The 15,005-nt window shown below is 65.1% G+C and overlaps 1 protein-coding gene across 8 annotated transcripts in view; it reads right to left on the bottom strand.

Moving 5' to 3' along the window:
* The window catches only part of UNKL (unk like zinc finger), a 29,657-nt gene that overhangs the window by 3,417 nt on the left and 11,235 nt on the right, over window positions 1-15,005 (bottom strand). For 4 of the 8 annotated variants that reach the window (XM_049111539.1, XM_025417067.3, XM_035717315.2 and 1 more), the window contains exons 8-12: window positions 14,856-14,947; window positions 10,995-11,057; window positions 8,310-8,487; window positions 904-996; window positions 297-521 (exon numbers count right to left, since the gene is read on the bottom strand). In XM_049111539.1, the coding sequence (XP_048967496.1) occupies window positions 297-521; window positions 904-996; window positions 8,310-8,487; window positions 10,995-11,057; window positions 14,856-14,947 (651 nt within the window). Of the gene's footprint in view, window positions 1-296; window positions 522-903; window positions 997-4,585; window positions 4,892-4,923; window positions 5,138-8,309; window positions 8,488-10,994; window positions 11,058-14,855; window positions 14,948-15,005 lie in introns of those variants that run through there. The other 4 variants (XM_025417068.3, XM_025417070.3, XM_035717316.2 and 1 more) reach the window with 4 other exon arrangements.

Here is a 15,005-nt window from a genome sequence, read left to right as displayed (position 1 = left end):
AGAGCTGTCACCGTACCCCAAGCAACTGGCGGGCGGCGGCGACCTACCCCGCCCGAAGCCCTCCTAGCTGCACAGTCTGCGCCGGAGAGCCAAGAGCTGGCCAGAGGCGCAGGGAGCAAAACGATACTTAAAAGACACTCTTCTAAAGCCCAAGGAGCTACCGAAGATAACGTTTCCCGATGGAAAATTAAAGGCAGAGCTAGCGCTGTCCCCATCCTGTCCGTCGCTGTGCCTCGTGTCGGAGGACATGGCGGGTCCCCAGCCCGGGCACCCCCGTCCCACCCGCGCCCACTCACCCAGGGAGTAGGACGCGGCCGACGAGCCCAGCGCTCCGGGCTCGGACTTGAGGGTGGGCGGCTGCTGGGGGGGCGTCATGGTGGAGGACACGAGCGGCCCCGACAGGGACTGCGACAGCGAGCTGAGCGGGGAGGTGGACAGTGACGAGGACGAGTGCAAGGATGGGGAGCGGGGCAGGCCGCCCGGGATGGTGACGGGCTCCGAGCCCCCCAGCGACCTCGGACCTGCGGAGGGGAGGATGCTGAATGGGCGGGGGCGGGGCCAGGCCACCAAGGACTCTGGCCAGAGCCCTGTCCCCTGGACACCAGAAGGGATGTCACGCCCCCTGCCCATCAGAAGAGATGACCATGCCCCCTGGACATCAGAGGCGGCCATGCCCCCTGGACATCAGAAGAGATGAACTTGAGGAAGAAAACATTCCAGGGTTGCACGTGGGCCCACGTGGAGCTTGGAGCGGCTCCTCGGCCAGGGCCGTGGTGGTCGTGCCCAGGTGTCTGCAGAGACCGGTGCTGAGACGGAGGTTCACGCGGGGGTGAGGGGTGGCAGCAGCCGCGGGAACCCACCCCCGGTGCTCCGCAGGGCTCTCCCGGGGCTCCGCACCCCTACCTGTCGGGCCTGGGTCGCCGCTGTCATGCTCATCCAGCTCTTTGTCTAGGGCTGTGAGGCTGCCGTCCCGGAGATGAAGCTCTAGTGCAAAACCTGGTGAAACGGCCATGAGTGAGAGCAGGGCCACACCAGGGCCCGGTCCCAGGGGGGAGATGAGCTGCTCCCCCAACCGCGGCCCGTGGCACCGTGAGTGTCTGGGACCCTGGTCCACGCCAGGCCGGTCTGTCAGGGAAGCAGAGGCATGAACAGCGTCGGCTCCCCAGCTCCCCAGGGTTCCTCCCAAGCCCCTCCTTCACCCTGACCCCACCCTACGCTGCCCCCTCGGCCCCCCAAGCTTTCCTATTCCAGCAGCTGCATAGCAGTTCACTCAGGGAAGGAGAGGCCAGAGAACAGGGCCCAGCTTGGGGCGCGGTCTTCCCGCCCAGGGTCTGCAGAGGCCCAGGCGGCGCTGGAGGCAGGGCAAGGAGCTCAGCCCCACACTGCTCGGCCCCACGCTGCCATCCCCGATGCGCGCCTCCCTGAGGCAGGTGGGCCTTCCCTGAGTGGCCAAGCCTTATCCCCAGCATGCCGGCCAGGCGCATCAGGCTCCATCTCCAGAGGTCACAAAGCAGCCCCCGTCCCCAGGACTGGGTGCACCGTGGGGCCCTGTGCAGGCCTGCTTGTCCCGTGCGTGAGCCGGGCTTCCCTGGCCTCGTGCCTCTGCCCTGCCCCCAGCTGCCTAGTGCAGCGTCTGTAGAGTGACACCAGTCAGAAAGACCCTTGCAGGACCTTTGCTCATCTCTGGCCACACCCCGCCCTGGGGCCCCTGGGTGTGTCAGACCAGCAGCTGAGCAGGCCAATCGGGGCGCTTCAAACCCCCGCTTTAGGGTCCAGGAGCGAAAGCCGACCTGCCGGTGCTGCAGGAAACGGGCTGTCCTCTGAAATGAGAGGCCTTTACCATAATTGCCAGGGAAACACGGCTGGGTGTGGGGGCGAAGAGACGTCCCTGGGGCGGGCAGGCCAAGCGCATGGAGCGGGTGGGTGTAGAGCAGACCTGCCCTCTGGCCCCATGGGGGGCCTGGCCGCACCATCCCTCCCTGTCCCCAGGGGTGCTGGGCGCCACTCAGCCCGTGAAGCCCACCGAGCCCACACACGCTGCGCCTCCCCTGGGTGGTGGCCGAATGCTAAGTTCCAGCACGTGGGCTCACATTCCGTTCCGGAGGCCCCCCGGCTCGGGCCTCTGCGGCATGTGAAGGGGACACGTGGGCGCGGGGTCGGGGATACCAGGGAGGGAGCTGCGCCCGCTCGGCAGGTGTGGCCGGGAGCAGGGAATCGGATTCGGCCACAGGAGAACTTGGGGAACCACCAAGGCCAGCCCGCCTCCCCGCCCATCGCCCTGGCCTCGGACCTGCCCGCTCCGGGGAAACGCTCCTCCAAGGTTTTAGGGACTCTCGAAGGTCCCATCCAGAAACGAGATGTACGTGCGAGGTGGTGGCCGCCACCCCCCCAACCCTGCCACCCCCGTCACTCTGAAGACCAAGGCAGCCAAGGAGCTGCGAGTGCGAGGCGGGCCTGGTCCTCTGGAGGCAGCAGCACCACCAGCAGCCCCGCGCCCAGGGTGACAGGCCTGCGCAGCAGCCCCTTTCCCTGGGTGGCCCCAGCCCATGCTTCTGGGCCTTCAGTGGGTACTTCCCGCCCACCCGCGGGCAGCTCGTGCCCAGCACCCAGGGCCAGGCGTCTGCCTTGTGGGGACGCTGGAACCATGCAGCACAGGAGGCGGCCCGGCAAATCCACTCTCACTGTGTGGACCCTGGGGGGCGGGGGGCGCCTGCACCTTGCTGCTCTGCTGCCGGCACCCCGCGGCCCCCCGCCTCCGGCCGCCCCTCCGCATCTGTGCCAAGTCACCTTCTCCTTACAGACACACCCCGCTGGGTTAGGGCCCATCCCAATGACCTCGTTTTACCCCCACAGCACCTGCAAAGACTTGTTCCCGATAAAGTTACGTCCCCGGATGGGGCAGTTACAGTGGAGACATACCCTTTGACACACGGAATCCTGCCCATGAGAAGGGAAGCAGTGGACAGCACACCCCACCCTCCCAGGTGCCCTGTGCTTCACTGGGACCTCAGAACTTTGGGACCCTGGGCCGATAGAACTTCCCCGGCTCAGGGAAGACACCGCCCGTGCCGAGGCCCCACACCCATACCCACCCCTTGCGGCCCATCCCCCTTCTTGCCATCCTGTCTCCACCTCCCCCAAACTACTGCCAAGCCCTCCAGCCCCGCACCCATGCCCCCTGCCCTCCCTGGGGAGCCTGGCGGCCCCTCCAAGGCCCCAACACGCTGGGCTGCAGCAGCCCTAACCCTCACCCACCAACGGCCCCCAGCACAACAGGGAAAGGCCCAGCATCAGAGGCTTCTCAAACTCTGGGGAGTCAGAGGCCCGCCGACCCAGAAGGCCAGCGGGAGCCCCCCCGCCCCTGCCCCTGAACCCGCAGCGGGGAGGGCCCCAAGCTCCGTGATCTCTGCAGGCTGCCCCTCAGCCCCCAGCAGCGTGATCCCAGGAGTAACCCTTCTACAATGCTGGGCCCCCCATGCTGGGCCCCCGCCAGGAGCCCTACCTCCCAGACAGAAGTTGCCCCCCACCCACCCACCCCCTGGTGGCCGCTCCAGCCGACGCCGCCTCCCCCTCCTCCTTTGTCTCCCTGCAGCCTGGGTCCTTGTCCTGTGCCGGGAGAGCTTCTGCTCAGCCCCAAACCCCGGGTGTGCTCCAGCCCAGACTCAGGGCACCCGCCTGCGTGCACACGCATCTGCTAAAAGCAAGCACTGACCCCCCCCACGTGCCCTGCCCCCTCCTTCCCACACTCCGCTGTGGCCAAAGCGGGGGCAGCCCAACCCCACTCCTGGGGTGCTGGCCCACACGCCTTCTCAACCTGGGGTCCCCAGGTCAGCCAGGCCTCAGGGTGTGGCCTTAACCTTCAGACTCAACCTTCGGCCCCTCAGGACCAGTTAGAGGCGATGTGCTTGAAACTCGACAAAGTTGTAGAAAACACTTTCTGAATAACAGAAGCACACATGAACTGATAAATCTGGGAAAACACGCTGAAACGGGAGCCTTTTCTCACCTGGAAAAGCTTCTTCTTGTGCGGGTCCCCCACCCCCACCCCGTGACTCAGCAGAGACGCCCCTCCCCCAGCCTCAGGAGCAGAGGGGTCGCACAGGGCCGCCCTCCCCGACAGCACCGGCGTGCAGGGCGCACTGGCTACTCTGGGAGGTCGACCCTGCCTACTCCACCTCCCTGCTGAGTCAGACCCAGGTTTTCCAGGACATTTTCTCAGAAGAGCCGACTTTTAAAAGAAAGGACTTTAACACTCAAAATCTGGAGCCCAATTACGCAAGCTGTGCCATCTGCCCCAGGACCCGCCTCGTCCAACTCCCAGGAACCGCCCAGATGTTCGTGAGAAATTAGCGGATAGCTGCTGAGTAACGACCCTGGCAGTCCCCAGATCCCGACGTGACACAGCACATTCGGCGCCACTCAGTCCTCCGGGGTCAAGGGACACACGGGGACAACACGCATGGTGCAGAGAATCCAAGGCCGGGACGGGGCAGCCCTGCGGCCGGGATGCCCCCCAGCGAAGGCCCCGGAGGACCGTCCTCCCCAGGCGCAGGGCGCACCAGCAGCACCTGGCAAGCCCACTCACCCACCGGCCTGGTTCCCGACGGCGCAGGCGACCATCCCCGGGCAGGACAAGGCGGGAACCCGTCCTCGCTACGGAGCCACAGACCCCCCCGCGCGGCGATGCGGGCCCCTGAGCCCCCGGCTCGGGCCCACGCAGGAAACCGGCGGGCGCCTCTGCAAAGCAGGCTCCACAAAGGGCACGTCTGCATCACATCCCCGCACAGCCTCCGAGGAGCCGGGTACCGGCCCCCTGCCTGGCACACCTGGCCCGGCCGCGGGCAACCTGAACGGGTGCGAGGACCACCTGGACACGAGGGCAAGTGCACCTGGGGGGGGCGAGGGGAGGAAGACGCACCTCACCTGGGGAGACTGGCACCTGGGGACCTGGGGGTACGGCGCACCTGGGGAGGCGCGTCCAGAGGGGGTGGGCTCTCACCTCGCCCGGGGTGCACAGCCGGGTCCGCATGACCGCGACCCACAGCCGGGCGGCGCGGGGCTGCGGATGCTGACTCACCGTCCACCGCGCCGCCGCCGCCGCTGATTCAAATGCAGCCCGCGCCCCGCCCGCCCCGCGCCGCCCCCGCCCCCGCGTGACGTAACCCCTTGACCCGCCCCGCGCCAGCCCCGCCCCCGGGTGACGTAACCCTCCGCCCCGCCCCGGGTGACGTAACCCTTCGACCCGCCCCCGGGTGACGCAACCCTTCGGCAGTTGCAGGTGCAGGGGTGGGGGCGGGGGGGACCCGCCGGCCGGAGTCCTCCGAGGCCCGCGTGTGGGTCCCCGGGGGGGCGCGCACCTGCCGACACCCGCACCTGCCCCTCCGACCTCCTGGCGGCGGCGTGGTCCAGATGCGCGCGGAGGCTCAGGGAAAGAAGGGAGGGCCCCGGGCAGCCCATGGTCAGGATGACAGGCCACGACTACCTCTGCCCTTGAGGGCACTGCGAGCCACCTGCCCACAGCCCCGGCGCCAGGCCCTCCGTCCCCCACAGCCCGTCTGGAAGGCTCTCCCGCCCTTCACCCCCAGCCGCTCCGGGCCATGAGCTCCGCAGGGGACTATCCCTACGGTCCCTTTTTTAACCTGCAACCTGCTCATGTGAAGTGGAAGGAAAGGAAATCTGCCAAATGGCCCTGAAATGATTGCCCTGGATCCATTAACTACACAATGACTCTGGGAACAGCACCTATTTATTGCAGAGTTTACTCATTCTTCCCACGCAGTGTGTCGGTAAGGAGGTAACCTGAGCCACACTGGAGGAAGGAAGCACGGGTCTACACTGCAGCCCCCAGCCGCAGTGGGTAGGGCGGCTCAGCAGCAGAAAGGCAGCTGGCTGGGGCCGTCCCGGGGCACAAGGCAGTCCTGGGGAGTCCTAACGGCCCGTATTACTGGGCTATGACTCTACGCGCCATCTCAGAGGGGGTCAGAGAGCACGGAGGGTCCCACGGATGCCAGCGGCTCATAATTGTGGCAGCGGCAGCAGCAACAAACTGTATCATCTGCAAACAGGCTACGTGGACTCTGAAAAGGGGTTAAGCTTGTCACCTCTGGGGGGCTGGTTCAGGGACCATTTAGGTCCATGAGAGCAGAAACTGCAAGATGCTCAGTGACACAGGCAGACAGGCGGAGGACCCCCTGATGGCAGGATGGCCCACCCTGGAGCCACCGCCCTGGAGCCCCCGCATGTGCCCCGAGGCCCCCTTTCCAAGCAGAGGTGCACTGAGCGCTTCACTCAGGTGAGCAGAGCCCGTGTGGTGTCACCTGTTTAGGGGCAGGGATTTCATTTCCTAATGACTCTCCTGTTATGCTTAAATCCTACTATTACTGCCTTTAGAGTAAGAGAATAAGTTTTCTTTTTAAAACCTTTGTGTTTTACACATAAGACCCAAAACAGTAAAGTCAAACATGCCCTGCATAGCAATGGCTTTCCGGCTCCCTCCCGAGTGGAAACAGGGCTGCAGCGCGCACCTGCCCCGCACGCCCGCCCACCCTGTGCTCAGCCAGGTGTGTGCGATCTCCAAAGGCCTTGGGTGTAACGTTCTCTGGGAGCTGCCTCCAGACACACCGTACACACCGTGGTTCCTTCCTAAGTACCCAACTCCTGAGAGGGCAGAGAACCTGCTTGGTGGCCAGACTGGCTGTGGCCACCTACTGCTGCTTTTCGGATGTAAGCGCACACACTGGCCATGGGCCCTCATGCCTTGGCCCTGGCCTCGGGGTCTCTGCCCGGCTGAGTCCTCACGCCCACCGGTGGTGACCTGAATCCATGCAGAACCACGTGCTCCCCTCAGACCTCGTGGCTCAGGAGGGATACCTCGTTCAAGCCCAGCTCCACGTCAAGGTAAAGTACGCGTGTGTGTTTTCACTTAAACACACACGGATCCTCCCGATGAAGTACCCGACACCTGAACCAGCTCCCCTGTCTCAGGCAGGGCCCGAGTGGGGCCGGCTGCCAGCCTTCTCACTCCCACAGACGGGATTCCCACAACACACCGGAGCACACCCATGGAGGCCACAGGTTTGTGCCCGGCAAAGCAAGGACATCGGGGCTCCCCCCTACACCCCAGAGCAAGCTCCATTCTAGAGTTCTTGGGCACACAAAGCAGCTCCACAGTGGAGCCCACGCAGCAGCGCCAGGGCTGTGGGAAGACCCACGCGGCCACAGAAAGTCTCCAATGTTCTAGAAGAACCGACTCAGAGTGAGCACGGGGCAGGAAGGCCAGGCCGCGCCGGGAGCAGAGAACGCCGCACACGTGGAAGGGCCCCAGGAGTCAGCCGGGACTCGGGAGCAGGATCGCGCCCCCCCACCGCCAGGCATCCCTCAGGCGGCAGGAGTGACGACACTGGCTCTATGGCCCTCTCAACGGAAGGGTTTGCTGTCTACACAGCCACTGGAAATAGACCCTGTCCACCCTCGCCGGGGCTGGTGCCACCCTGCGTCTCAGCATGGGCCTCACGGCAGGCAGCGTGACTATGCTTCCCTGGTGGCCGCCCGAGGATGTTTGGCTCTGGGTAGGTACAGGCCACCTCGAATGCGGCCACCTGGCCAGCTCTGGTGGGGGAGTGGTGCCCTGACACGGATACACAGGGGCAGAGCCCACACCCACCTCCAGAGAAGGCAAAACAGAGGGGGTACCCCAGGACCCGAGCGCCAGGACGACAGCTCTGGAGCTGAGCAGGCCTCGCCCAGGAGCGGCTTCCTTGTCCTGCCCACGGCCACACCTTCCCAGCCAACCCCAGACAAAGACCACGAAAGTGGCACCAACAGCGCTCCTGCCGGGCCTCCCTGTACCGGGGCAGGGATGCAGGCCCTCCACGGGCGCAGCCATTCACACGACCACCCAGACGTGGCCAAGGGCCTGGGGACCTGCAGGGCACGGCAGGGGTACCCCCTCCAGCCCTCCGCCCGTCCCCCCTCCCTCCGGCCTGGCTCCATTCCCCTGGTCACCAGTCCCCCCAAACCCTCAATGACTCCCAGCAGCTAAGGGGCGCTCAGCAGTGGCCCTGCCTGCGGCCGGCCTCATCCCGCACTCCTTCCACTCCTGCCTTGGCCCACGGGCTCCTGGCCCCGCTGCGGCCTGCCGCTCCCAGAGAGGTGGGGGGCGGGCTTCCAGACCCCAGGCGGCCCAGTGAGGGGACAGGTGAGCAAACACACCTGGCTTTTCTACAAGGAGCTTTCTGCAGCACGTCCTGGAAAGACACAACGCGGTGCGGAGAGGAGTCGGGGTGACAGGCAGGGGCTGTTAAACCTACCTGGGGTGGGCTCGGCAGTACCACCCGGGGGCTCGAGCGGGTGCACCCAGACTGGGAGGGCGGGCAGGGCGGTCGGGGAGGAGCTGCCGGAGCCGGCACTGGACGCCAGGCTGGACGCCACGCTGGACCCCAGGCTGGGGGCGAGCGGGTGAGCCGCTGCTGACACGGTGAGGTGGTTCTGCGCAAAGACACACAAGCAAAGTGAGCAGATGAGAGAACAGCAAGTGACGAGGACACGGGGGGATGGGTGCCTGAAGCCTCACGGACGGGATGGTTGGCTACTGTCTGTCCCCAAAGCAAAACATAAAGAGGTTCGGCTCCTCTGCATGGTTTGGGGGGGCCTGGAGGGCAGGCGGTCGCGACAACCCGGACGGGCAGACCCACTAGCTGCTGATCGTCCAGGGACAGAAACCAACACACCTAGGAAGGATCGTCTCCGGGAGCTGCTCTGCAGAAATGGTTTCCTAGGGGCGCCTGGGGGGCTCAGCTGACTAAGGGTCCGGCTTTGGCCCAGGATGTGACCCCGGGGTCCCGGGATCGAGTCTTGCATTGGGCCCCCAGCGGGAGCCTGCTTCTCCCTCTGCCTCTGCCTGTCTCGTTCTCTCTCTCTCTCACGCTCTATCTCAATAAACTCTTAAGGAAAAGAAAAAACAAAATGGGTTTCAAGAGCAAACATGATAGTAAAAAAAAAAAAAAAAAAAATTCCCCTAAAAGGGACAGGCAGAGAGCCAACGCCGCTCCTGCAAACAGGAAGATGACTGCATGAGCCCGTTACCTGAGAAAGGTAAACAGAGGGCGCGGGGCAGCTGATAGCGGATCAGAACCAGCACGGTCCGGGGGTGGTGTGCGGACAGCACTGTCCCTGGGGAAGAGGCCCGGCAACAGTTCCGCGGGCCGGACTCAGGCTGTCCACGCGGCCGTGGCGGAGGCGCGACCGGGGTCACCGTGCCACTGGGCGCTAGACATCCTGCTAAGGGGATGTGTGCAGCGTCTGGTTTTTGCTTCAAATGGAGACAGGAGTTCCCTGGGGGCAGGGGCTACGAGACCAACCGTAAGGGGGGTGGGGTTCCTACTGGTTTGTCAGCACCAGTGGAAATCTCCTCAAAAATTAAAAAAAAAAAAAATGATGTTTTGGGAGAGAGAGGAACGCAGCACAGGGCGGTTCTTCCACATGACTGTCCAGGCGCTGGCCTAGCTCAAGAGGAGCCCAGGGGCAGCCCCCCGTCCCGCGGCACGCAGGGACCCCGGCAGGCCACTGTGCCCCGCCACCGTGCAGGCTGTTTTACACTCACTGGAACGGAGTCCCAAGGCAGAGAGGGTCCCCCTCGCCACCTCCGCTGGGCTGCCTGGTCCCAGGTGCACACACTGCCCAGCCAGCCACCCCCCCCAGCGGAGCCTGCTGTGGCTCCACCTGCCCCGTCCCAGCGCCGGGACCGTCCCTCGAAGACGTCGGGTGACGCATCATCCTGAAGGCTGGCGACACCTGCCGGGCCCTCCCGAGCCTACGGGGATGGAGGGCCTGGCGCCATCCCCCGGCCACGGCACACAACAGGTGCCCGGAGGTAAGGACAGCATCCCCAGGGTGTCCCCAGGGCATCGCCACACCAGCCTCCAGCCATGTGGCCTTTGAAGCTGAGGGTCCCAGGGAAATACTGTCAGCCACCCCGCTGGCCAGGGGAGCCCCAGGCTGGCTTTCCTACCTGCCCCCTTGGGTGCTCCCTTCCCCCCAGAGGCTGGCTCTGGGTGAGCCGGGGCTCGGCTCCTGGCCGCTGACACGCATGAGGACACCCTGGGCGGCGCGCCAGCGCGATGTCCCCGGGGAGGCCCGCGCACCCACAAGGCCTCTCCAGCGGTGTCTGGACCTGGCAGGGGCTGGCCCCCGGAGTACTGGCCACTCCCCTTCCGACGCTTCCCGCTTCGGGCTCTTAAGGAACAGCTCGGCCATCCTAACCTCCAGGACACATCAGAAAATAACTAAGTCGCGTTTCTACTTTCAACTCCATTTCTGCCAATTCCAAAGCTCCTGGGAGAGGAACCTGTACCACTTGTCCTGAACACTTCACGAGTCCTCTTGGGGGCCTGGGGGGGGCGGGGCGCCGAGGGAACTAGGGCAGCTGGGGGCCGGGCGCCTGGCCCGCAGGGCATTACGGGTAAAGGCCACAGCAGAGGCGAGAGACGGGGCAACGGGCTGGCCAAAGGGGGACGCCGGCTGCAGCCACGCTAATGCTCAAACTGTGCCGTCTTACGGGGACGGGGAAGCACCCGGGTCCTGGGTCCTAGAGCAGCGGCGACCAATCCTACCCAGTGACTCGAGTCCTCAGGCAAAGGGAGATGTGCACAGACCCGGCGGCGGGTCACCAGACGAGACAGCGCAGGGCCAGGGGGAGGACTCGCAGCAGCGGGCACCTCGGAGCCCTGGGAGTGAGGGCATTGGTGGCCGTGGGCAGGCAGCCCCCGGGGACGCGCGGAGAGGACCTGGTGTCATGGCTCCCACAGTGCAAGCCAAATAGTTTTTGAATGTGAAAACAAAAGAATGTGCAACAGCCGAGCATGAGAAGAACAGAAGTGAAACTGTAACGACGCCACAAAGGACAACAAGCTGGCGGCTCTGGGTCTAGAGGGAACGCGTGTGGGTCCCAGCGCCAGGGCCGCCCCGCCGCGCCACGGGGGCCTCGAGGCCAGTACCTGCTTGCTGTCCTGCTCCCCGGCCCTGTGGCTGCCCTCGGCAAGGGACTCTCTCCTCTTCGCCTGCAACAGAGAAAGCAGCAGCGTGGGAAGCAGGCAGCGGGGCTGCAAATGCAGAGACCGGAGCTTCCCTTGCCCGTGAGCAAATCCGGGGATGGAAGAGGCATTCAAGTCACTACCCTCCGTCAGGTCTGGACCACCTGTCACCCCTGCTTGCCGGCCTCCGGGCCGGTCGCGGGGCCGAGAGCAGGAGCTCTGCACCCCCCGAGCCCACGGCTCGTCAGGCCGAGCCCCGGGAGCTGGCACAGGTCTTGGGAAGAGTGAGGCCAAGCTCTCCCCACCCCCCAACAGGCAGCACACGGCTCATGTGCACGTACGGGCCCACGAGATCACCCTCACCCGACACCATGCCCTCCCCGTGTCTACCGGCCAGGCGTCCTCCCTGGAAACAAGCCCCTCTTCTCTCATCTTGGGGCTTCTCCATTTGCTCTTCCTTAGAAGGACATTAGGCCGCCAGGTCCGACTGCTTCGTTGGGTCTTGCCTCCCTCTCCAGGAAGCCTTCCATGTGGGAAACGACCCTCCTCTCCTGTTTCCCTCTGATCACTAATGCACAGGGGCCCAGGCTGCACCCCAGGGCAGTGGGAGACGTTTTCTCTGCCCCACACGTATAGAAATCCTGTGTCGGATGAGCCACCTGCCAGGGAAACTGCCCAGGGCAGGCTTTGCTCACGGAGCTCCAGACCAGCACTCCCCCAGCTCACACACGAAACCCGCAGGCCAGGGGCGCCCGGGGGCTCAGCGGCTGGGCTTCTGCCCCTGGCTCAGGGCGTGACCCCGGGGTCCCGGGATCGAGTCCCACATCGGGCTCCCTGCATGGAGCCTGCTTCTCCCTCTGCCTATGTCTCTGCCTCTCTCTCTGTCTCTCTCATGAATCAATAAATAAAATCTTAAAAAAAAAAAAAAAAACCCGCAGACCAGACTCTGCCTTCAGATCTTAAGAGTGTTGTGATTTTCACTAGTTTTGCAGTAAGTCAATGTGCAGCAGTGGCTCAGAGTATCTTGGCTCTTTTTCTTTCCTTTTTTAGTTTCTGAATTTGGAAAAGAACCTGCAGTGATCACCAGTGCGGAGGAAGACGGCGTCCACGCAGGCGTTGACCGGGCCCTTTTCTACTATAGGACACGTGGCCACGGGCTCAGCCCTGGAGGCCAACATGGTATTTGTGGGCCCCCCCGCATCTCTCCTCCAGGAGCGACCTGCCCCCTGCAGGGGGGTGAGGGCCTCCGCGGTCACTGACCTGACCAGGTGGAGTGATACCGGGAAGAAAGCAAGGTTATCCTGAAACCACTCTGCTTGCCTTGGGAACACACGGCTCCCCGTGGGGAACCCCACGGCGCATCCACCCCCCCCGGCCCCCACGGCCCCCTCCCCGGCCCCCCTGCAGGGCCAGCTCCACAGAGACGGCCCCACCTCAGCCCCCACCCGCCTGTCCCCCGTGCTTCTGACCGGCCTCTGCTCTCCGCGGGTTCAGCCACCTTCTAGAACAGCTCACGAGACAGGAAAGCGCTCACTTACGTTCACTGATTCATCATGTAACAAACTATACGGCAAAGAGCACAGAGGGCCGGAGATGTAGCGGGTGAGGTCCAGAGGAGCCCCGGCCCCAGGTGTCACCGGCCCGCACTTGGGGGCTCCTCACAGGGGCTCGCCCTGCTAACTCCACGTCCAGCCCCTTCCTGCCCCCCGGCCCTGTGGGCCACGCGGGGCGGCAGACAGTCCCACGCCTCTAACCACGCCTTGACCTTCCCAGTGCCCGGCCCCCATCCAGGGGCCACGAGGAGCCCACCCAGTCACTTCCTCAAAACATGTTTCTATCACCCCCAAAATCACAAGGGCTTCAGGAGCTGTGCCAGGAGCTGGGGTCTGAGACCAACGTGTACGTTTCCCACAGTTTCACACGTCGTCCTGTCGAGGGACAGTAGCACATGTGTGCTCCGGGCGGACGGGGAGCCTGTGGTGGAGACGCCACGTCCCTCCCCCTCTCGTAAACCAGAGATTCCAATCCCAGACGGAGTCCTCGAACCCAGGACCACATCTACACATGACGGGACCCCGGGGGCTCCTCCTCGGGTGTGGGCGACACAACGATGGGGTCAGGAGGCAGGGGCGAGTCTAAGGATGACGCAGAGGCCCTCAGTGTACAGACTCCGTTCACAGTGCACAGGAGGGAGCAGGAAACACGCTCACATGGACCGAGATCTGGGGCTTGCTGCTGATCCTTCCAGAGGATGTTGCTTAGGAGGCAGAGGCGGAGCAGCCCCCCGCACGGCACCCATTCGGCACGCCCTCATCCTGACCTGGTACCCTGGGGCGGGCCAGGGGCTACCTACATGGCCGCAACCCCGCCAGGCCCCCACCCCCGGGGCCACTGCAGCAGGAGACCCCAGAGAGGCGAAGCCAGGGCTCTTGGCTATGTCCGTGTGCTCGTCCGGTTGAGACCCAGCAGCCAATGGTGGTGCCGCTGGGGCGCCAGCAAGATGGTCCCTACACGGGGCCCAGAACTCAGACTCAGCCCACAGGACAGCGCTCGCCAGCTCATTTTTAATCTTTAATTAAGATGAAGTGACACAAGGGTAAGCTTTCCGCAGCGAGGGACTCAGCCCGTCGCCAGCTTGTGCAACCGCCGGCTCCCCACCCTGCCGGGGGCTCGCCCAGGCCCCAGCACCCACCCCGCACCCTAGAGAGCTGAGTCTCTAAATTGCAGAAGAGTTTTAAAAACATAAGGAACGCCCTTACCAGGCCTCGTCTGCAGGCACGGGCGCCCTGTCCCGGCACCGTCCCCCCAGAGCCTGGGGCTCCCGTGCAGCCGGTCTCACCGGGCGCCACCCCCCAGCACCCGCCTTCAGCCCAGGCTCTCAGGGAGGCCAAGCCAGTGGCCCTCGGACCACCACCTGAGCCCACAGCTGCCGCGGTCCCCCGGAAGCCACCAAGAGGAGGCAGGGAGGGCCTGGCGAGGCTGCTGGCCAACCGGTGGTGGGAAACTCCTCCACTCAGTCTCCCCAGGGGATGCCTGGATGGGCGCGAAGGGGGCTCAAGGGCGTGGGGCCTGGGCCACGCAGGGGGCTGGGGGGTGCCCGTGTGCTATCAGCACGGGGCGAGGGGAATCAGGTGGGGCACCCGTGCGTCACACCCAGGACTGCGGGGACTCGACCCTCCGGTCTTCAGGCTCCACCACTTGGGCTCGGACGCAAGTGCCCACGCACAGGGGCCGCAGCGCGCTGACCCACCTGGAGCGCAGCCACGGCCGCCCCCCGCGCAAGACAAACAGTGACCTGGCTCCTCGCAAGGAAATCCCACCCAGGTTCCTCTCGTCTTTCCTAACTTCTCTTGTTAAAAAAAGCACAAGGCAGGTACCGACACCCGAGCCGCCTGCCCTCCTGCGCCAACAGCGAGAGCAGACACGCAGCCCTTCCCCCCCCCCCCCCCCCCCGGCAAGGCCCGGGGGCAGGGGCGCCATCCGCCCACCGAAGCGAGCGCCCAAACCTGAGCCCCCAGCCCCCACCGTGGGGCCCATGTCCCGGCCTCTATGGAGGGACCTGCCCCCCCGCCGTGAGGCGTCCGCCAGGGACTCGGGCCCTTCTGGAGGCTCAGCCTGATGAATGTTTCCTGAATGGCCGGAGCGTGCGTGTCTGGCAAGTGGCACAGCTGGGTCGGCCCATCGAGGCTGAAGCCGGCCAGGCTGTGACAGAAGGAGCCGCCCACCCCACGGGGGGACCCTGCTAGCACGTCGCCCAGAGATCGCCTCTGTCTGCGTCCCCAAGCGCCCCCCCGCACGGCCCTCCTCGGGGTGCTGTCCACTTACGTGTGCGGGCTGGCCGCTGCTGGCCGTGGAGCTGCTGGCAGCGGCAGAGGCCAGGTCACGGCAGGCCCAGCCGTTGGCCATCCCGAAGCTCTCTGTCAAGAAAGGGAGGCTGTGGGCTTTGCACGACCGCTGGCTGGAAACAGACCACGT

The sequence above is a fragment of the Canis lupus genome, chromosome 6 (assembly GCF_003254725.2).
Source record: "Canis lupus dingo isolate Sandy chromosome 6, ASM325472v2, whole genome shotgun sequence".
In the NCBI taxonomy this organism is placed as follows: domain Eukaryota; kingdom Metazoa; phylum Chordata; class Mammalia; order Carnivora; family Canidae; genus Canis; species Canis lupus.
The sequence above is the reverse complement of the archived record's forward strand: the minus strand, read 5'-3'. Positions and strand labels throughout refer to the sequence as shown.